Source organism: Budorcas taxicolor, chromosome 3, assembly GCF_023091745.1.
Source record: "Budorcas taxicolor isolate Tak-1 chromosome 3, Takin1.1, whole genome shotgun sequence".
Taxonomy (NCBI): Eukaryota; Metazoa; Chordata; class Mammalia; order Artiodactyla; family Bovidae; genus Budorcas; species Budorcas taxicolor.
The window spans coordinates 43,142,884-43,166,151 of record NC_068912.1 but is presented as its reverse complement, the minus strand read 5'-3'; the positions used below and the strand labels follow the sequence as shown (position 1 = coordinate 43,166,151).

The window sequence follows — 23,268 nt, the reverse complement described above, 5'->3', positions numbered from 1 at the left end:
GTAGCTGCTCCATCAGTGCGTGTTGGCTGAGGAAATAATGAAACCCTGGTCTCTGAAAGAGTTACATAGAAGTTAGGACAACCTAACGGAAATAGTATTGAAACAGTCCTGGGCTAGGCAGCTGAGGAGGTCAGATGATGCTTATGGTATTGTTCTATTTGATTCTAGAATTTCTTATTCTACAATAAGTTTAAAAAAACCTCACCATTTAAATAGGTTTATAAAATGACCATGATAATATAATCAGTTACACTTACTGACTCAGCATCACATACACACAAACTGTTAATTGAAGGTTCATCTCAGCCTGGACTGCAACTAAGGAGTGGGAGCGTGGAGACACACCTGACAGCTGATATTTTGCAAGTGCTTGTCTGGAACCAGCATTGCCTTAACAATACTCACAAAGGCAGTCATTCTCAAAGGTCCTTGGGAGTTAAACTGTCCATAATTTTCAAGACTCTTGCTCTTTTATATATATATATTTATATTTCCATATGTTTATTTTGATCATATGATCTGTGTTTTTTCTTGAGTTAGAATTATTGTTTAGCCCCTGATCATGTAAAAAGCATTACATTATTGCCTGGGTTTAAACATCTTGCACTGTATTTCAAACCATAGCAATTTCTGGACATGGTGTGATTTCAGTACATTTGTGGATGTATTTGCTGAATTTTGTATTGTTCTTTTCCCCTCTCCTACAGCTGGTCTTGGAAGAACAGGGACCTTGATAGCCTGTTATGTCATGAAACACTACAGGTTTACACATGCAGAAATAATCGCTTGGATCAGAATCTGCCGGCCCGGCTCTATTATAGGACCCCAGCAACACTTCCTGGAAGAGTAAGTATATTGTCTCCGTTATTACATGGTGTCCTTGTTCCTGATTATTTCTGCCTCTTGTTGCCCAGTTGTGGACCCTGTCAAGCCCGTGGCTGTGAAATGGCTGCATTGTTAGAGAAGGCTGAGCCTTCGTCTAATGGAACATTGTTGATTTGACAGCTAATGCATTCTAACTTTGTACCTTTTATATCTCTTAGATCAGGTGAGAGTGAGAAGAAAATCACAGAGCTATCTCTGCCTACCTCTTTTCTGTCATTTTTCTATGTGTGATCTGGCTACAGTGCAATTTTCTTATATCATCCCACTTGGCACTTTTCATTCTTTTGTTTGCACGTCTAAAAGCAGAATGAGAAAAGAACACAAGACTAAGGTCAGTCAGTGATTTCAGCGACATTGCTGCTCCCCTGACAACTGACTACCCTGTTCATGTAGCTGCAACTTACGAGTAACCAAGGAGGAAAGGAAGAGAACTGGGATTTAGTCCTGGCTGTACCACTAACTAGCTTTATGACTATTATTTAGAAGAATACTTATAAATTCCTCCTTTCATTTGTTCACTCATTCATTAACTGTTTGTCAAACACCAGCCTGCAAGGAGAAGTTTAACCTGTACGGGTACACTCCTTTCTAGTTTCCCTTTACTTTACAACTTGAGAAGTTACCATTAATTTACCCATTAATAAAATGAGATAAAATTAGCACGAGCTAATTTAGGTCCAACTCTAGAATATTACCAATTCGTGTCTTATACTGAAATTTCATTTTTTCCTTTTCTAGGATGGATTTATTTGCAATAGTATTCTTTTTCAGATAATTCCTTTCCCATTTAAATCATTTTATGTTGCTGAGAAACGAATGATCATGAATTGCATAGAAATATGCTGTAAGTAAGCTACAAGCATTCAAATGGTTAAAAGAATTTGAGCTGGCTGAGGAGTTACCTAAGTTGCCAATCCCAGAGGGAGAAAGTGATAGGAAAATAAATGCTGAAACATGTGCAGTTATACCTTAGCCTAAAAGAATGAGGTGGAAGTGTAATGAAGATGCAAGGGAAGAATACTCAAGAACAAGACCATTAAGAAGACAATTTCTAGGTTGAATATTGTGTGAGATATTAATACAAATAAAATAATTGTATTCTTTTAGAGTTTTCTTTTTGTTAGATTCCCTGCCAGTGATTTCCACTATTTTGCCTTATGTGTGCCTACAGCAGGGGACTTGGTGCTGTATATCTGCCAGGGGCTTATACTAATTACTCACTAAAGTTGAATAAATGGCCTTACAGTTAGAATACAAAAGACATTCCTAAACCAGGATCTTTAGGCCATCTCTTAAAATCATTGTTTGGAAGACACAGTTTAGTTGTTTGTGACGTTCACTTATCCAACAGATACATGTTAGGTGCACACTCTCACCGGGCCGTGCTCCTGGTTCTGAGGGTGCAACAGTGAAGGTGACAGGCGGGGTCCCTTCCTCCCAGGGTGCTAGTGTTTCTAGTGTGAGGAGCGCACAATAAAGAAGTTTTAAGTTTGGTTTCCAAGTGGCTCAGTGGTAAAGAATCCGCCTGCCAATGCAGGAGACTCGCGTTTGATTTCTGGGTTTGGAAGATCCCCTGAGGGAGGAAATGGCAACCCACTCCAGTATTCTTGCCTGGGAAATCCCATGGACAGAGGAGCCTGGCAGGCTATAGTCCGCAGGGTCACAAAGAGTCAGACACAACTTAGTGACTAAACAACAACAATGTGAATTGCATCTATCTTTTGAATGTAGAGCAGGATGGTCATGATGTGCCATTATTTGTTCATATGACTGGATCTGGTATGCAAATATTTCTTAGCATATTAAGATTTCTGTGTCTGTACGTTTGAAGGACATTGATGTGTGATTTTCTTTTCTTGTAATACTTTGGTTAAGTTTTGGTATCGGGGTTATGCTGTCTTTGTAAAACAAGTTGTGAAGCATTTCCTTCCTTCTCTGTTTTCTACAGAGTCTATGTATAAAATAATATTATTAGATTTGAGGGGGTGGGATGGGAATGAGAGGGTCATTGGGAAGTAAGGGCCTGCTTGATGTTGGATGGTCTGGAAGGGTTGATCGTCTGGTATGACAAAGGTAAACCAGGATGTGAGCCATGATGGGTTTGGTTCTGAAAAGTTTTTAGAGAGGGATGGATCATCAGTAGAGGCCTGAGTATATGAGCCATCTGATGACTTTCTACCCAGCAATCTATAGGGTCCGGTAACCAAGGGAATGCGGAAGGTTCTCTACTGGGCCACTTGCTTAGGTGGGCAGGAGGGGAGCATGAGGTACTTAGGTCATCTCTGCTGCTCTGCAGGGCAGTGTTGTGGTCCACTGGGGAAGGGGAGGTGCTGGGCCACAGGGAGCCTGGGGGGTTAGGACGCCAGACACTTCTGTTCAGTGCATTCCCTGTTTCTAACATCCTGCCGGGAAAGCTTATTTAACAGACCTTTCTCCAGGCATTCTGTACACAACCTCAGGCCTTTTCCTAAGCTGCATTTGATGGCAGTAACAGTTTTCCTCTTACCTTTCTCCTGTTGCCTATATTAGTTGATAAAATTTACTTCCTCTATCATGTATAAATCATTAGAAGTGAGGGAAAGAGTTCATTTATGATTCTACTTTCTTTTAACAAGTTTCTCTAAGTTCCTAATGATGGAACTTTAAAATAATTTTCCATCCTGAACATGACTGTTATAATTTTCTGTTGATTTTAAGTTTTTTTCCAGTGTCCTTTGACATATCTGTCCATGTCATCCTTGATCCAGTTTACAGAGGTCCCTCCTTTCTTCCCTCATTTCCTTTATTCCTTCCTTCCTGCAACAACAGTTGATAATTGTTGAAAGCCTCTGTTTGGCAGTGTTCTTTGCACTTGGGATATTGCAGTAAAAGAGTAATTTCTGACCTATGGAGATGAAGAAAAAGAATGAGAGGGAGGGGAGGAAGAAGAAGGTGGTGCTAGGGGCAGGGGGAAGTTGATTTGCCATGTGGCTAATAAACAAATGTATCAATTATATGGGCTTCCTAGGTGGTGCTGGTGGTAAAGAACCCACCTGCCAATGCAGGAGATGCAAGAGACCCAGGTTCCATCCCTGGGTGGGGAAGACATCCGGGAGGAGGGCATGGCAACCCACTGCAGTATTCTTGCCTGTGAAATTCCGTGGGTAGAGGAGCCTGGCAGGCTACAGTCCATGGAGCCACAAAGGGTTAGACAAGATTGAGCGATTATAGTTTCTCTGACCATGATCAGTGTGATACAGAAAAATGAAGCACAGAAGAATAGCGGAAAGCAGAGAATGCAGTTTTAAATAACATGGTAGTGGTGGGATGCATTGAAGGCTTTTGAGGAAAGGCCTCAAAGAATTGAGAGAGTAATTGGTGGGTGTTCTTGAAAAAAGGGTTTCCCTCCAAGGGAACAGCTGCTGAGCCTCTGAGCTGGACTGTTCCACAGGCCACCTTGGCTGATGGGGCCAGGAGGAAGAGGTCAGAATACACATTCTGCTAGGCCTTTGTAGGAGTCTGACTTTTCTTTGGGTGAGATGCAAAGTCATCAGAGGGGAACTTCCCTGGTAAAGAATTGGGCTTGCAAAGCAGGGGACGCAGGTTTGATCCTGGGTGGAGAACTACAATCCCACATGCAGTGGAGCAACTAAGCCCACACACCTCAACTAAGACTTGACACAAACAAATAAATGTTAAAAAAAAAAATCACCACCCTTAACCACTATGTTAAGAAAAAGCAGAGGATTTTGAGCAGAGGAGTGATGCAATCTGACTACAATACGCACACACACATACAGATACTTTTTTAATTAACAATTTTACTTTGGGATAATTGTAATTAACATGCAGTTGTAAAAAATGACAGAAAACTTCTGTGTACCTTTTACCCATTTTCTCTTAGTGCTACCATTTTGCAAAGCTCTAATATAATCAAAATCAAGATATTGACATTGATACAGTTAAGATATAGATACAGTTAACATTTCCATCACTGCAAGAATCCCTCATGTTGCCTTTTTATAGCTACTCTCCCTTCCTTCCTGCCCACATCCCCTCCTTGACTCCTGACAACTGCCAATCTGTTCTTCTTTTATATATTTTGTCATCTCAAGAATGTTATATATATGGAATCGTAGAGCATGTAACCTTTTGGACTTGGTGTTTTTCACTCAGTATGATTCTCTGGAGATTCCTCCAGATTGTTGCTTGTATCAATAATTGTTCTTTTTAGTGGCTGAGTGGCATTCCAAGGAAGGAATGTTCTACTGTTTGTTAACCATTTACCTGTTGAAGGACAGCCGAACTGTTTCCAGTTTTCAGCTATTATGAATAAAGATGTTGTAAATCTTCATGTACAGCTTTGTTCAAACATAAGTTTTCATTTCTCCTGGCTAAGTGCCCAAGAGTGCAGTTACTGGACTGTATGGTACCTGTTTACTTTTATAAGAAACTTGTCAAACTGTTTTGCAGTTTGGCTGTATCATTTTGCATTTTCACCAGCAGTGTTTGAATGAATGAATTTCTTTTCACATTTGTGAGCATTTTCTGTTAGCCATTCTGATAGGTGTGTAATAATTGATCATTTTTCAGTTTGCATTAAAACTATAATCGTCAATAATAATGAACAACTTTCCATATACTTATTTGCCATCTTTATAATATTTTGGTGAAGCATATGTTCAAATCTGCCTATTCTTTATTTGTTTTCTTATTATTGAGTTTTGATAATTCTTTAATGTTCTAGGTGCTAGTCCTTTGTCTTATAAATGGTTTGCAAATATTTTCTCTCAGTCTGTAACTTGTCTTTCATCTTCTAAATAGGATCTTTCACAGAGTAAAAGTTAAATTGGGATGAAGTTGAATTTATTAGTTTTTTCCTTTTTTTAGCTCATGCTATTAGTACCAAATCTAAGATCTCTTTGATTAGTCATAGATCCCCTTAAGTTTACGACTCATCTTGAGTTAATTTTTGTGTAAGGTGTGAGACTTAGGCCAAGGTTCATTTTGTCTTTTGCCCATGGATTTCCAGTTGTTCTGGCACCATTTGTTGGAAAGGTTACTATTTCCCCATTAAATTGCTTTTACATCTCTGTGAAAAATTTCTTGTTGTTCAGTCGTAACTCATGACAGCTCTTTGCGATCCCATGACTGCAGCACACCAGGCTTCCCTGTCCTGCACCATCTCCTGGAGCTTGCACAAACTCATGTCCTTTGAGTTGGTGATGCCATCCAACCATTTCATCCTCTGTCACCCCCCTTCTCCTCCTGCCCTCAATCTTTTCCATCATCAGGGTCCTCAAAAATTAGATAGGCATATTTATGTCTCTGTTCTGTTCCATTGCTATATGTGTTCTTTATTCTGTTCCATTGATATATGGGTCTATTCTTCCTCCAGTACTGTACTCTGTTGATACTGTACTTATGTAGAGAGCCTTAACAGAAGAATGATTCCTCCCATTTTTCCTTCTTTAACAAAACTGTCTTAGCAATGCCAGTTCCTTTACTTTTCCATATAAATTTTAGAATAATCTTCTCCTTATCTATAAAAAAAACCTTGTTGCAATTTTGATACAAATGTGTTAAATCTCTATATCAGTTTTGGGAGAATTGACATCTTTACTGTTGTTGAATCTTCCAATCCATAAACCCAGCATTTATTTCTTCATTTATTTTTATCTTCTTTGATTTCTTTTATCAACATTGTTTAGCTTTAATCATATCAGTTCTATTTTGTTAGATTTACACCTAAGTATTTAATTTTTTTAGTGATTATCAGCGATACCTTTTTTCATTTCAGATTCCATGTAATAATTGCCCATATGTAGAAATAGTTCATTTTCTATCTATATTTATTTTGTATCCTGAAATTTAAGAGAGAGAGAGAGAAGGAGAATACATATGTGAATTCCTGGGGATTTTTTGTGTAGACATATGTGTCATCTACAAATAGGGAGAATTTTGTTTCCTTTCCAATCTCTATGTCTATTACTGCTTTTTCTTCCCTTGGTGCACCACCTAGAAATTGAATAATTGTTCCCAATTTGATAGGGGGAAACATTTAGGCATTCATGATGAAATATTAGTTGGAGGTTTATCAAGTTGAGGAAGTTCCTCTTTATTTCTGTATTTCTGAGAGTTCTTATCATGAGTGAGTGTTGAATTTTGTCAAATGCTTTTTTTGCATTGATTGATATGATCTTGTGATTTTCTTCTTTAGCCTGTTAATATGGTAAATTACATTTTTAAAAAAATATTGAATGAGCCTTGCATCTCTGGAATAAACCTCATTTGATCTTATAAGTGGGAACTTTGCAAATGTGATCAGGTAAAGGATCTCAGGGTGAAGAGATTATTCTGGATTATTCTGATAGGTTGGCTGTAATCGCAGGGACGCAGGAGGAGTCGGACAAGAAGGTTATGTGATGATGGAAACAGAGATTAGATTGAAGCTGGAGAAAGGGACCATACACCAAGGAGTATGGGCAGCTACTGGTAGCTGAAAAAGACAAAGAAACAGATTTTCCCTTCATAGTTTGCAGAATGAACCAACCCTACCAATAATTTGACACAAGCTGAGGTGGCACAAGTGGTAAAGAATCCACCAGCCTGCCAGTGCAGGAGACAAAAGAGATGAGGGTCCTATCCCTGGATCCGGAAGATCCCCTGGAGGAGGAAATGGCATGCACTCCATTATTCTTGCCTGGAGAGTCCCATGGACAGAGGATGCTGTAGCCCATGGGGTCTCAAGGAGTTGGACATGACTGAGCTTGCACACACACACACACAGTGAAACTGATGATAGACTCCTGACATCCAGAACTGTGTGAAAGTAAACGTGTGTTCTTCTGAGCCGCTGAGCTTGTGGTAATTTGTGAGAGCAGCTTTGTGCAGACAAGAAACTAATCCATCTGTGCACATTGTGTAGATTTGTGTAGATAGTAAATATGTATAGTAAGGTATACAGATCCTAATGTGCACTCGTGTATTCCAGACTTCTCTTATTCATCATATTTCTACTTTGGAATATTTGATGTAGTTGAGTCCCATGATTGACATGTTATTTAAGGAAGATTGGGCTGCAGCAATGTATAAGATGAATTTAATGGAGGGAGATTAGAATCAGAGAGGCTGAAAAGGAGACTGCTAAAATCCAGCAGATGGGGACTTGTCAAAGGGGCTACAAGTTAGACTGAAGAGTTAGAGATGGGCACCAGAGGCTTTCAAGGAGATAAATCTCGAGCTTTGAGGACTGACTAATATATGAGAGATGAAGAGCTTTGAAGTCTGACTAATGGTATGAGAAATGAAGAGCGTGATGTCAATGATGACGCAAAAGCATGAATAAGTAACACGTTCATTAAGGAAGAAAGAAGAGGATTAAAAAGTTTTCTGATAGGTTTTCACCTGTCAAAAATGACTGAACAAGTTAGAGGGATTGTATTCTTTCAGAAGTGAAAATTCCAATCAGTGCTTTTTAGGTAATGTTAATTCTAAATCTGTGACTTTATGAAAGCTGTTTTTCACATTCTTCTAGTCCTTGAACACCAAAATATGTCCAGGTGTTGATTTCTATGCCATGAAGAAACCTTCCTCTCATGTCACGAGTGGTAAGAAAGATGTTTATTAGCATCCTTGTAGGCTGGTGAATTTATGTACTGGCAGATGAAGACATCTTTTTTGTTGTGGTCTAAAATTTTATATTTAAATTTTTTCTAGGATATAAGTAAAGCTATTTGCAAAACAACCATCAAGTGTTTTTCTTCTACTAAAAGCTCATGTTCTTAAGCTAAAAATACTATTCTGCACCCAAAATATGTCTTCTACCAAATATCCTCAAAGTTCTTAAAATGCTGCACAAACGTGACTCTTATTACTGAGCCAAGTCTAAACTCATCCTTCTCAGAGAGAGCCTGTAGAATATAGACAGTATATAGATGGGATCAGGCTGCTTTTATGATTTAATGTTTGATTGAATCTTTGCTCTGTGGTAGTCTGCTGACTTCTTTAATGGTCGTGATCCATTGAAACTTTCATTCATTAGAAGGGGTCCTTGCAGGACAGGCATGCAGTTCCCGTGGGGACTTTTAGCTCACAGAGATCTTTTACTTGTGGGTACTCATGTGATGTGGAGGAGGAAATGGCAACCCACTCCAGTATTCTCGCCTGGAGAATTCCGTGGACAGAGGAGCCTGGTGGGCTACAGTCCACAGGGTCGCACAGAGTCAGACATGACTGAAGTGACTTAGCATATGCGCACACACCCATATGATGTATTGTTGTTTTTATGTTTTAATTTTCTCCCGAGAGAGTAAGAATGCAGAGCTTAAATCTGGACCCTACAGGGAGTTCTATCTTTGCACAGTAGAGCTTCCACTTTGAATGAAGTTATCTTGAAGGAGTCAGTGTTGTGGTTGAACTTTTTTATTCTTAGATCCATAAATCAGAATTTGACTATTCTGTTTTATCATAGATACTGGGCTTCCCTGGTGGCACTAGTGGTAATGAACCTGCCTGCCAATACAGGAGACATAAGAGATGCGAGTTCAATTCCTGGGTCAGGAAGTTCCCCTGGAGGAGGGAATGGGAACCTACTCTAGTATTCTCGCCTGGAGAATCCCATGGACAGAGGAGCCTGGTGGACTACAGTTCATAGGGTTGCAAAGAATCAGACATGACTGAAATGACTGAGCACATCATAGATGTTTTCATTAACTTCCAGTAAAGTTGGATATTTTTCCACATTATAATTTAGTTATAAGCCTTCAATTGTCTGCAGTACTTCTCAGACACTAAGGTATCCAACATTCATTTGGGGATCTTGGGAAATGAGGTTTCTGGTTCAGGATTTCAGGGGTGGGACTTGAGATTCTGTCTTTCTAACAAGCTCCCAGGGAATTCGATGCTGCTGGTCAACCAGCCGCATTGTATAACAAGGGTTTGTGGCTCATTTTTACTTGTAGCTTGCGCAATATTTGGTTTGGTGCTTATGGCATTTGATGAGTTTCACAACTGGATTGAGCAACAAAAGAAATGAATAGTTCAACCATTGTTTTCATTTCAGGAAATTACCAAAAATAAGATGAAGAAGACCTATCCAGAAAAATGGAAAAATGCTTTAAAATGTCTAGCAATAACAGCTTGAACTTTACATTATAATCTATTTATAGTATCTTTTAAAGATACATGGACTAGCTCCAGTAATATGCATTAAAATTCTTTTAGTAATATCTTTTAAAGATTTGAGAACTTATCTTTCCTAAAATACGGAACTTAAAATCTGAAATATTGTGAACAAAACAATTTAAAATGATAATAGGCAATAATGTGGTTTGTTTATTAAAATAACAAGCACATTGCATAGACTTGAGTTTGCACTATTTATTTGACAGTCATATTTTTTTGCAGTAACACTTGATTATATTGCTTTTCAATATTTACTGCTGTATCATTTGGTCTATTTATTGGCTCTCAGCTGGCATTGAATCTACTGGATAACAATGGTAAAATTCTAATTCAGATCTAAGTGAAAAGGATAAGGGCTTCCCAGGTGGCCAATGCAGGAGACGCAAGAGACATGTGTTTGATCCCTGGGTCAGGAAGATCCTCTGGAGTAGGAAATGGCAATCTACTCCAGTGTTCTTGTCTAGAAAATTCCATGGACAGAGGAGCCTGGTTGGCTACAGTCCATGGGGTCTTGAAGAGTCAGACATGACTAAGAGACTGAGCATGTACACACACACACACACACACACACACACACACACACACACGCACAAAGAATACAGTTAAAAAGGAATTTTTGGCAATGGTGGCATCAGAAATTTGTCTTGAAATATTCATGTCAGTTACTGAAGATAGAAGATTGAATGATTTTTGTTTTGTTTCCTATGTAAAAGGGTTAAAGTTGGGGAAAAAATGTAAATGATAAAGCATTAAGTTTACCTACAAAGTTTGTATTTCAATATGTTACCAGCAATCTAATTCCTAATTGTGAGGTTCTATCCCTAAATGTGAATTAGCTAGTGAATTGAATCCTTTTGGGGATTCCCTAAGTCATTTTTCCCCTCTCCTTTTGTATTTCAGAAGTAATAACTTTCCCCATTCCCTCATAAATTCTTCCTAGTGAGTGAGTGAAGTCGCTCAGTCGTGTCCAACACTTTGCGACCCCATGGATTGTAGCCCACCAGGCTCCTCCGTCCATGGGATTCTCCAGGCAAGAATACTGGAGTGGGTTGCCATTTCCTTCTCCAGGGGATCTTCCCAACCCAGAGATCGAACCCAGGTCTCCCGCATTGCAGGCAGATGCTTTAACCTCTGAGCCACCAGGGAAGCCCAAATTCTTCCTAAACGTCTTCCTATTAAATCTTCCATTCATACAAGGTAAGAGTAGAACTTATTGATTACCTATCTCGTTCCTACCTCCTGAATCTTGGGTACTGCTCTCTAGTCTGTCTTCCTTTGATATCAAATTAGACCATTTCATTAGCCCAGTTCTTTAAACCAGGAACTGCTTGTTACTATAATAATAGAGCAGTTAGTGGAGTAGGCACGCAGGGAAGGCTGGGGCTCAAGTCACAGCTGGAGGAGGCCCAAGTCGACCTAGAGAGTTGGTTGAGTTTCTTTATGAAATGACTAAATGGTGGCTTTGGATGGACACTGAGGTCAGGACTAGGTCATACTAGGAAAATACATGCTGAGGATAGAAGAAGTGATAAAGAGGAAAAATTACGGTGTGGAGATGGGATTAAGTTGCAGTCAGGGAAGAATGGGAGAAGAGGTCAGCTACAGAAGTTGCACAACAATGGCTGCCACTGTTCTCTGAATTCAAACGTTAAAGCATCTGCCTGCAATGCGGGAGACCTGGGTTCGATCTCTGGGTTGGGAAGATCCTCTGGAGAAGGAAATGGCAACCCACTCCAGAAATATCTACAACAAGGCAACTGAAGGCAGATTTTTTTTCTAAGAGACTTGTGAAGGTTTTATGTCATAATTGACTATGAATTGGCTTGTAATAAGTCTGAATTAATTCTTTTTCTTATGTCCCAAGCTTGGCTGACCCAAACCTGAATAACCCAGGGCCAAGACGTGGCCAAAACTAATGACCCCAGCACTGGCTACTTTTCTCGAGACTGTTGAAAGTCACTTCAAAGCACAAGTTCTTTTTTAGCAGAGGGTCAATTATATCATGCTCTCTTAGAAAATGCACTACTTTACTGGAGGATTTACTTTGAGTTGTTACATTAGCTTCATAGGATTTGATTTTTAAATGCTAACTACTTAAAAATACATGTTTTACTTCTTCTATTTGAGATGAGGCTTTTAAGGAGTAATAGATACCACAATAAAAGCTAGCGTGGTTTCCACTGTCAGTATAAAAGGTATTTGCGTGAAGTGCTGCTTTTTCTTAAGGAGCACTTGAGTATCGCATCGCTTAGCAACACACAAATCAGCTTTGACACCTTATTCATCTGTATTTTCAAGTTCAAATCAAGTCTTTCCACTGATGGGACAGATTAAGTCTTTAAACTGAGCAAGTGAAAGGTGTCACTTTGTCATTTTCATCTTTAGGCTGGCAGCAGTAGCAGAGTTTTCACTTTATAACATTTCAGAATTCGAATTTTTTTCAATTAATCCTCTTGGGCCTTCCAGCTCCTTGCCTTCCTTTCCCCTCTCTGTTTTTTATACCTCAAGACCTCCTCAAGGTCTTCCCTTCAGTTTTGAGATCTAATTTCTTAGTATGGCGTGCAGAGCCCTTTGTGAGCTGGTTCTCACCTCCTCTCCTCTCCTGTGGAGGGGGCCTTCAGCCAAGTCAAACAATCCAGTTTTCCATACATACAGTCTTCTTTGCTACCATTGTTTCTTCAAGCTCACATGGTTTTCTTTGTCAGGGGATACTCTTGCTGGCTAAGCCCTGCTCATCGTTCTACATACTTCTGGATTCCCAGATAACTTGTGTCTGCTTCTTTCAGTTTGAGTCAGGGGCCCCTTTTCCTAGGCTCCTAAGCAAATCATGGTTATAGGGCTTTACTATTGGATTTCAGTTGTTTATTTTTCACATACTAAACTGGAAATTTCTTGAGGGACAGGAATTCTGTTTTATCTGTATATTTCTATCCTTTCTGTGTGTTTCATGTAGCTGACTTTTTCATTATCTGTGACAGGGCTAAGTCTTCTCTCCCTGTGAAGAAGCAGTTCTTTATTACTGGGGTTTTGACCAGAAGCCCAAGGCCTCTACTATTTATGAATTTATTTTTTGAAGTATTTGTACAGTGCCAAGGACTATGATTTTGTTTACTACTATTGGAAGGATATAATATTCAAGCATCATATAAAAGGTTATGCTGGATGTAAGAAAAGTTTGAGGAGTGAAAAATTAAGGCAAGAATTTTTGTAAATGAAAAGTATCAGGAAGGCTATTCCATGATTTTATGAAGATTTCCACAAAGGAAGAAAAAGTTAAGAGTTTGTTTTGAATATATATTTTTACAACTGGTATAGAAGAATTAACTATGATTCAGTGGTTATGCTAGCCTCATCAATTTATGTATCCTAAGTTCAGGAAATAATCCTTGAAAGTTTGCTTCTAAGAAGCAAAAAAAAAAAAAATTTCCCATGGTAGAAGGTAGATATTGCCATACTCCTTAGCGAATTGGTGTGTATAGATTTCTGGAATTTTAATTTTATTCATATATTTAAAAATTCACCAGATTTTTATTTTAAAATTTAACCTAGTTAGAAACATGGTTTAACCTAGTTTTCATTTGAATACTGGAAGTAAAAGCAAAAATAAACAAATGGGATCTAATTAAAATTAAAAGCTTCTGCACAACAAAGGAAAATATAAGCGAGGTGAAAAGACAGCCTTCTGAATGGGAGAAAATAATACCAAATGAAGCAACTGACAAACAACTAATCTCAAAAATATATAAGCAACTTATGCAGATCAATTCCAGAAAAATAAACTACCCAATCAAAAAATGGGCCAAAGAACTAAATAGACATTTCTCCAAAGAAGACGTATGGATGGCTAACAAACACATGAAAAGATGCTCAACATCACTCATTATTAGAGAAATGCAAATCAAAACCACAATGAGGTACCACTTCACACCAGTCAGAATGTCTGCGATCCAAAAGTCTGCAAGCAATAAATGCTGGAGAGGGTGTGGAGAAAAGGGAACCCTCTTACACTGTTGGTGGGAATGCAAACTAGTACAGCCACTATGGAGAAGCAATCCCACTGCTGGGCATACACACCGAGGAAACCAGAATTGAAAGAGACATGTGTACCCCAATGTTCATCGCAGCACTGTTTATAATAGCCAGGACATGGAAACAACCTAGATGTCCATCAGCAGATGAATGGATAAGAAAGCTGTGGTACATATACACAATGGAGTATTACTCAGCCGTTAAAAAGAATACATTTGAATCAGTTCTGATGAGATGGATGAAACTGGAGCTGATTATATAGAGTGAAGTAAGCCAGAAAGAAAAACACCAATACAATATACTAACACATATATATGGAATTTAGAAATATGGCAATGATGACCCTGTATGCAAGACAGCAAAAGAGACACAGATGTGTATAACGGACTTTTGGACTTAGAGGGAGAGGGAGAGGGTGGGATGATTTGGGAGAATGGCATTGTAACATGTATACTATCATGTAAGAATCGAATCGCCAGTCTTTGTCCGACGCAGGATACAGCATGCTTGGGGCTGGTGCACGGTGATGACCCAGAGAGATGTTATGGGGAGGGAGGTGGGAGGGGGGTTCATGTTTGGGAACTCATGTACACCCGTGGTGGATTCATGTCAATGTATGGCAAAACCAATACAGTATTGTAAAGTAAAATAAAGTAAAAATAAAAATTTAAAAAAAAAATAAAACAATGTTAGGAATGATGTTAGTCTTATATATGGACAAATTTTATATCTATACTAGCTATCTTTATCTAAATACTTATATCCATAAAAGCTGTCTCAGAAATTATATCTAAAGGCATTTTTTTTCTCTTTTGCTTTATTTGAAAAATATTGAAAAGTGAACAAAAGGTAAAGGAAAAATAAAACTTATTCTTTGAAAATAGGGTGAAAGTGAGTTGCTCAGTCGTGTCTGACTCTTTGCACCTCATGCACTATACAATCCTTGGAATTCTCCAGGCTAGAATACTGGAGTGGGTAGCCTTTCCATTCTCCAGGGGATCTTCCCAACCTAGGGATCAAACCCAGGTCTCCCACATTGCAGGCGGATTCTTTACCAGCTGAGCCACAAGGGAAGCCCAAGAATACTAGAATGGGTAGCCTATCCCTTCTCCAGTGGATCTTCCTGATCCAGGAATCAAACCAGGGTCTCCTGCATTGCAGGGGGATTCTTAACAACTGAGCTATCAGGGAAGCCTTGAAAGTAGGGTAGGATATTATATTTAAATAAAGATTGCCCCCCCTCAATCGTTCAGTTGCACCCTATGCTATTAAAATTTTGGCATTTCTTCTCCTGACTTCTAAAGGTGCTCCTGTTAAGACAGTGTAGTGATGTACTGCTTGCTGTCTTTTATGGTAACAACTTTAAGGATTCCTTTTCAGACTTACTCTATCTTCGTTCTGCTTTGATCTATATTTTTATTTATTTTCAAATCTTTTTTTTTTTTAACAAAGGCAAACAGCACATTGTTTTTTAAAAAAAGGCCCAAAGTGTAGACATTATGAAGTAGAAAGCAAAGTTTCCTTTGTTTCCATTCTTGAGGATAACTCCTTAATATTTTGGCATATAATCTTCCAAATAACTGTGAACTGTGAATTGTAACATTTTTCATTTTTTCCCCAAAAGACAGGATCACACTTTCCACACTCTGTCACTTAATTTTTCATTCACTAGTGTCTTGTTTCATGGCCGTTCTTCCCTGTCACCACATGTAAGGCCATCTCAGGCTTTTCTGACTGTGTAATATTTCACAGAATAGCTTTACTATAATTTAATAAACCTGTTGTCTACCATATGCCTCCATTATTTTACTGTTACAAATGATATTGTATCAAGCATGTTTATATCTTATACACAAGTGAATATTTCTGTAGTATGATGCCTAGGTATGGATTTGCTTGGTTGGAAGGGTTGCACATATAAACTTTGCCATAATTTAAAGGTTAACTTCTTCAAGATTCTCAACAATTTTAACCATAAACACTAACATTCTGATTTGGGAATAAACCTTGTTTAGAAGGAAAGATGGATTCCTTTCCTGAAGGCCCAGTGAGATAGGACATTTCAGGGAGGGTTGTTTTTCCTCTCACATTTTAACCTGAATTTTCTGTGATATGTGGAACTTTTGAGAGAAAGTATTACTGGGTCTTCCTGTTGCCTCAAGAAATAAATCTGTGTTCTTATTGGTGACATCTCCTTGATAATGTTATTATTTCATTACTTGTTGGTATTCCTTATGATGAACTATAATGTTTTTTAGTTGAATTCTAATCTGTACAGTATGATATAGTATGGAACTATGGGGGTGTGTGAAGGTGACCCCATCAATAAAAATAGTAGCCCAAAATTGTCATTTTGCTTACACATTTTAAATTATTTTCTTATAGCCTTAAAATAGTTGTAAATATGCCCTGTTTGAATAAAGGGAAGCTTGTAGATGAATGTCAACTACATTTTCTTTTTCCCAAAAGATAGCCAATTTGATTCTATAAACCTTATTTTTAGATCATAAGAATGGGTTTGTAAAGTTATACGTTCATGACTTTTTATGATACCACATACAATTAGGTGTGTGTTTAGTACTTTTTTAAGGTGATATCTCTGTCTAACTTAAGTTCATTCACCTTTATCTTTGAGTCCACTTCACTCCAGCTATTTTCACAGATGTATCAAATTGCTATTTTAGAAATATATTACAGATTTCAAATTAATATTTAAAGGAGAAATTAGCTCATAGTCTTTATTTCTGTGGAAGTTGTTCTAAGCATCTAAGAACCTTAAAAGTCAACCCATGTAGGGCTGTACAGACATATATTGAAAGAAGGGTGTTTGTATTTAATATAGAACTTTAATTTATTTTATCTTTCAGAAAATGACTTTATTTTCTTTATTCCAAGACTTCATAGTCTTTCTAGTCTGATTGCAAATATCTATCTGCTATATCTTTTTGTCTATGAGATGTCATATTTCTGAAGAGATGATAGTCATTTATTTTAAAAATTATTATTATTTTTTTTCCTTTTTCCAGGAAACAGGCATCACTGTGGGTCCAAGGAGACATTTTCCGATCCAAACTGAAAAATAGACCATCCAGTGAAGGAAGTATTAATAAAATTCTTTCTAGCTTGGATGATATGTCTATTGGTGGAAACTTATCTAAAATACAAAACATGGAGAGATTTGGAGAGGTGAGTTGTTTTCTAGGAAGATTTTCCTATCTCCCTAAGACTGACATTCTGCATTTCTTCGTTTTTCGATTGAACACACGTAACATAGCTGTATCTCTTCTCTAAATGATGACAGTACTAAATTTTTAGGTGTGGAGGCGCCACCTATAAGACAAGAATAAAAGCGAAGAAAGCAATTATCCTTACAAGAAAAAAAGCTGTAATTTAAGGAGTACAATTATAAAGGAATCTACTCTGGTTTGGAAACTGCTTGGTAAAGCAAAATTGAAAAGCAGACTTTCTATTTGAAAATGGAAATAGATATTAATCAGAAAAATCTTAATGTGATAATTGGATAGTACATACCACAAATGATACATTGCAACCTCAAATACATGATTTCTAAAGTAAGTCCAGAGTTGAAAGCATAACCAGGGGCAACTTTTTTTTTTTTTTTTTTTTTTTGAGACTCCAGTAGAAGCAAACCACTTTAAATAGTTGACATACATAGTCTGATTTAATCTGTATAACTAGAGATCAGGTGAGTTAGGGAACATTATCTCTATGTTATAATAAGGAAATTGAATATTAGAGAAATTCTAATCTTAGCGTTAAAAATGTAATTCAATCCAGGTCTACCTGATTTTAAATCTGTATTTTTTTTATTATACCTCCTACCTCTGAAAAAAAATGGTAGTGATTAACTAAGAATTAGGCTCATGGGCATTCTTGGAACTAAAAACAACCTGGAAATAATTTGTTCTAATTTCTTACCTTGTGTGGATCAGAAACCTGAGTTGCATAAAATTCTATACTTGCTCAAGGTTACAGAGTTGTTAAGCAGTGGAACCACCTTCAGAGCAGGTAGTCTAGCTGCTAGTTTAGCTTTTTCTATCACAATATGACTACGGGCTTCCCAGATGGCTCAATGATAAAGAATCCACCTTCCCATAGGAGATGTGGATTGATTCCTGGTTCGGGAAGATCCCCTGGAGGAGGAAATGGCAACCCACTCCAGTGCTCTTGCCTATAAAAGTCCATGGACAGAGAAGCCTGGTGGGCTACCATCCATGGGGTCGCAAAAAATCAAACATAACAGAGTGAGCATGTGCTCACGCATCACAGTATTGACTAAGGCGAAGGTAAGCACCTGGTTTATATTTATTTTTGTCCCTAAAGGGGCAGGAAAGCTATTAAAATAGTTAAGCAGCAAGTGCAGATGTAAATTCTTTTAGGCAGTGACAAGGGCCTTGAACAGGCTTAGCCCTTGAGGATGGAAGGAATGTATCATAGCTCTGTTAGGTCAGCAGTTGGCAACCCAAACAGATTTGTTTTTTTCCTTTCACCAGGAAAGATAATGAGAGTGTGTGGAGATAGGGAGAGTGTTTTCCTCAAGAGGAAGGATGGAGGCTGCTGGAGGAACTGAGCTTTCAAGCCTGTGGTCTGCTCTCCAGGACAGTCACCAATGAAGTGGCTGAGTTTAGGGTTTGACCAGGCGTAAATCTTTTTAGCCAAGGTCGCGTTGACATTCAGAGCCTTTGGAGACCTTTTCTTGTCTTTGTGTTATAGTTTGACCTTTTCAAAGCAAACAGGATATGGAATGTCATTTTAGTGAGATAATATAGCTAAACGAGAACACTTTGTTGTTCTGGTCAGCATTTCTTCTTCAGGTTGAGTTCAAGTAAATAAGACTTTTGAGTTATGACTTCTGAAGAGGTACATGTGAAACCTGTCCATCTATCTAAGAAATACATTTATCTTGCAGAAACATAATGCTTTTACTATTATAATCTGTATTAAATTGACATCTGATAGTTAGAACATTTGTTCTCATACTTTTTTTGGAACCCAATTTGTTGAACTTGAGATCAGTGAACATTGATTTATCACTGAAAGGATGATGAATGCAATATGATTGAAATTTAAAATATCAGTTTTAAATATGAACATATATTCAGATGTTAGCTGTTTTACCTCCTTCCTCTTTTCAAAACCCCTCAAATTAATTACTTTAGTTCTCATTCAGAAGTGCTGTTAGTTTTGAAAGAAGAGGACAGAAATGAAAGGGTTCAGAACTACTAGGGAATGATGGTGTGGTTAAGATTGTAGGCATGACATATCTATGGGTTTATAGTTAGCTGGCCACTTTATAGTTAGCTGATGCTTTGTGTAAATACCTCTTATGATCCTCAGTCTTTTTATTGCCATGCTTATCTGGTGCTGTCTCCATGAATATGGGGAGTTAGTTTACTCAAGTGAGTGTATATGAGTTAGTGATTTCTTTATCATTCTTGTAATTGGGAAAATAAGAATGCTGCAGAAGTTTTAATAATGTGTTTCAAGTTCTATACCAACATTCAGGACAGAAGCCCATGGAAACCCTGGATATATTTAGTTTATGTACAAAGAAATTGCAAAAGGCAATAATCTTCTAAAGGTGTTTTTATTTTTTAAAGTCAGAAAGCAGAAATAGCAAATTACCTTTTGATTTCCAGGCCTACAGGAGTTTTCCTGTGATTGGTCATTAGGAAGCTTAGGAAACTCCATCGTTACCTGATTTGGAGAGCTTGAATGTGTAGCTTTCCAGTGCTTACAGGGTGAATAAAAGGAAAATAATCAGAAGTATCAACTGGAATGATTCGGGCCATAGTAATGGAATAGGCTATGGCTTTAATGACTTCTCTTGGTCCACTCAGAGTTAGGAGAAACCTTTTAAAGACAGAGGTTTTACCTTCATAGAGCCTGGTTGTTAGTACTGGCTAGGCGCTATGAAATGTACTCAGCAGAGATATGTGGGTCTGGAGTGGGCTCCCTGTCCCATTGCCCCTGGTTTTGCGCGGTCCTTTTCCTCATGTTCCTTTCTCTCCTTCCTTGCTGGGTGCAATTCTTTATAAAGATGGAGGCGTCTATCTCTCTGCCTTCATCATAATTCTACTCCTAGCCCCACAGGGACTTTGTAAATATTACCTGAATGAACAAAGACCGACAGTTTCACAGAAAACGAATAAGAATACAGACATGAAATTGGGAATAATAATTCAAACTATCCAAGGGTTGCACATACTCAAATACAAAATAGTACCAGTGATAAGTGCTCATTTTGATCATCAGTGTCCTTAGGATCCGTTGTGCATTGGGCTTATAAAAAATGGCTTTAAGGGACTTCCCTGGAGGTCCAGTGGTTGGGACTTCACCTTCCAATGCAACGGGTGTGTGTTCGGTCCCTGGTTGGGGAGCTGATATGCCACATGCCTCCTGACCAAAAAACCAAAGCATAAATCAGAAATAATACTGTAACAAATTCAGTAAAAACTTTAAAAAATGGTTTCAAAAAGATGAAATTTAATGCACCTTATTTAAAGTGCCAGATAAATAAGGAGTTAAATGAGCTTACAGGGCAACAACAATAGCAACATACACAGTGCCTACTATGTGCCTGGCAGTGTTCTAAGCACTTAACATGGATTAAATTTAGTCCTTACAACAGCAGTATGGAATAGGCACCTTTACTAGGTCCATTTTACAGATGACGTAACTGAGGCAGAGGAAGCCACCTGCCCAACATCACAAAGTAGGGTGGAGCTGTCATTTGAACCCAGGGGCTCAGGCTCCAGAGTTAGCCCCTGACCCTGAGGCCTCTCACTGTACCCCGCTGCCTGTCCACGGGTTCTTTTGTGTGGCTCTAGTACGTAGCCAGCCTGTCCTCAGAAATTCCTCTGGAGTCACTATTGTTTCTATCCTTTTCTTTCCCTACTCCAGGGTGATGGTCCAGTATTAGCACATCAGTCAGTATATACTCTTGACTTAGAGATATTAATTAGACACAGGTGCTGCTGATGTTTGGCCGAGTTCACATAAATTGACAATCAGATAAGCGAGAATGTGGTGCTTTAATTACCTCACTCAGTTACTATGATTATAAATATCCCCGTGAACAGGGTATATCTTAGAAATCTATGAAATACAAATTGAATCTCTAAGGGCCTACCTTTAAGCACCTTTCTTTCTACTTGTAGGTCCACTGAGACATTCCAGGTCCAATCTGAGAGTTGCTGGGGTCCACCAGAGGCTGTTAGTCAGGGAGATTCACCGTTAGGGGAGCTCACCCTGGCTGTGCTGTTGAAGAGGTGCTGGTGTCTGTGTGTGGCTAGAGGTGGAAGGTCACAAGGCAGTGGTCCAGGTGATAGAGGTCTGAACCAGTGGCAGGAAAAAGGAGGAAAGATGAATCTGGGTTGTTTTTGGTCAGTCAACCAGTCATGTCTGACTCTTTGCGACCCCACGGATTCCAGCATGCTAGGCTTCCCTGTCCTTCACCATCTCCTGGAGCTTGCTCAAATTCATGTCCATTGAGTCAGTGATGCCATCCGACCATCTTGTCCTCTGGTGTCGCCTTTTTCTACCTTCAATCTTCCCCAGCATCAGGGATGAGTTAGGGGGGCTCTGATAAATCCAAATTTTTTATTGATCAGAGGCAACTTATGAAGATGACCTCTTTGCCTTTCCCCCAACTTTTATATCTCATAGGTTTAACATCTGAGAACTGGAAAGAATTTTAGAGATGACCCAGTCATTTTTCCTGGCCAAATCATTTAAATCTGCAAAAAATGCTATTTTCGTCTTTTTCTTTCGGTCCCTTGACTTCTATTTTTACTTGTTTCTATTTCAAACTCTCCTTTTATGTCATTTTTCTATTATAACTCTTCCATCTTATTCCATAGTGTGCTATATTTCATCTAAAAGATCTTTTCTTAATGGCTTACACGATGGCCTCCCTAGTAGCTTTCTCTGTTTTATTAATATGTTGGTCAGTAATTTATCTAACTGAAATCTGTGGGCACAATTTATTTTATTTTGGTTTTCATCTTGTCTGTATATAGTGGATAAATGGTAGAATCAAGTACATCTTCATATTTTATGCTGCTATTTGCTCTTTAGCTAGACCATCACCTGTAAATAAGAATATCTTTTTCAAAATTTTTTATATTAATTTATTTTATATTGAAGAATAATTGCTTTACAGAATTTTGCTGTTTCCTGTCAAACCTCATCATGAATCAGCCATAGATATACATATATCTCCTCCCTTTTGAACCTCCCTCCCATCTCCCTCCCCATTCCACCCCTCTAGGTTGATACAGAGCCCCTGTTTGAGTTTCTTGAGTCAAACATCAAATTCTCGTTGGCTATCTGTTTTACATATGGTAATGTAAGTTTCCATGTTACTCTTTCCATACATCTCATCCTCTCCTCCCCTCTCCCCATGTCCATAAGTCTATTCTCTATGTCTTTTTCTCCATTGTTGGCCTGTAAATAAATTCTTCAGTACCGTTTTTTTAGATTCCATATATATGCATTAGAATATGGTATTTATCTTTCTCTTTCTGACTCACTTCACTCTGTATAATAGGTTCTAGGTTCATCCGCCTCATTAGAACTGACTGAAATGCATTTCTTTTTATGGCTGAGTAATATTCCATTGTGTATCTGTACCACAACTTCATCTGCTGATGAACATCTAGGTTGCTTCCGTGTTCTAGTGATTGTAAGTTATGCTGCATTGAACATTGGGATACACGTGTCTCTTTCAATTTTGGTTTCCTCAGGGCGTATGCTTATCAGTGGGATTACTGGGTCATATGGTGGCTTTATTCTTAGTCTTTTAAGGAATCTCCACACCGTCTTCCATAGTGGCTGTATCAATTTACATTTCCACCAACAGTGCAAGAGCATTCCCTTTTCTCCACACCTTCTCCAGCATTCATTGTTTGTAGACTTTGATGAGGGCCATTCTGACCGGTGTGAGGTGATATCTCATTGTAGTTTTGATTTGCATTTCTCTAATAATGAGCAATGTTGAGCATCTTTTCATGTGTTTGTTAGCCATCTGTGTATGTTCTTTGGAGAAGTGTCTGTTTAGGTCTTTTTCCCACTTTTTGATTGGGTTGTGTGCTCTTCTGGTATTGAGTTGTGTGAGGTGTTTGTATATTTTGGAAATGGTTTGTCAGTCTTTTCGTTTGCTATTAT

General features: G+C 38.3%; 1 protein-coding gene across 1 annotated transcript in view; it reads left to right on the top strand.

Annotated features, from left to right (window-relative positions):
• Positions 1 to 23,268, top strand: part of CDC14A (cell division cycle 14A) — a 165,321-nt gene that overhangs the window by 124,853 nt on the left and 17,200 nt on the right. The window contains exons 11-12 of the mRNA XM_052637186.1: positions 708 to 846; positions 17,106 to 17,265. Coding sequence (XP_052493146.1) covers positions 708 to 846; positions 17,106 to 17,265 — 299 coding nt within the window. The remainder of the gene's footprint in view (positions 1 to 707; positions 847 to 17,105; positions 17,266 to 23,268) is intronic.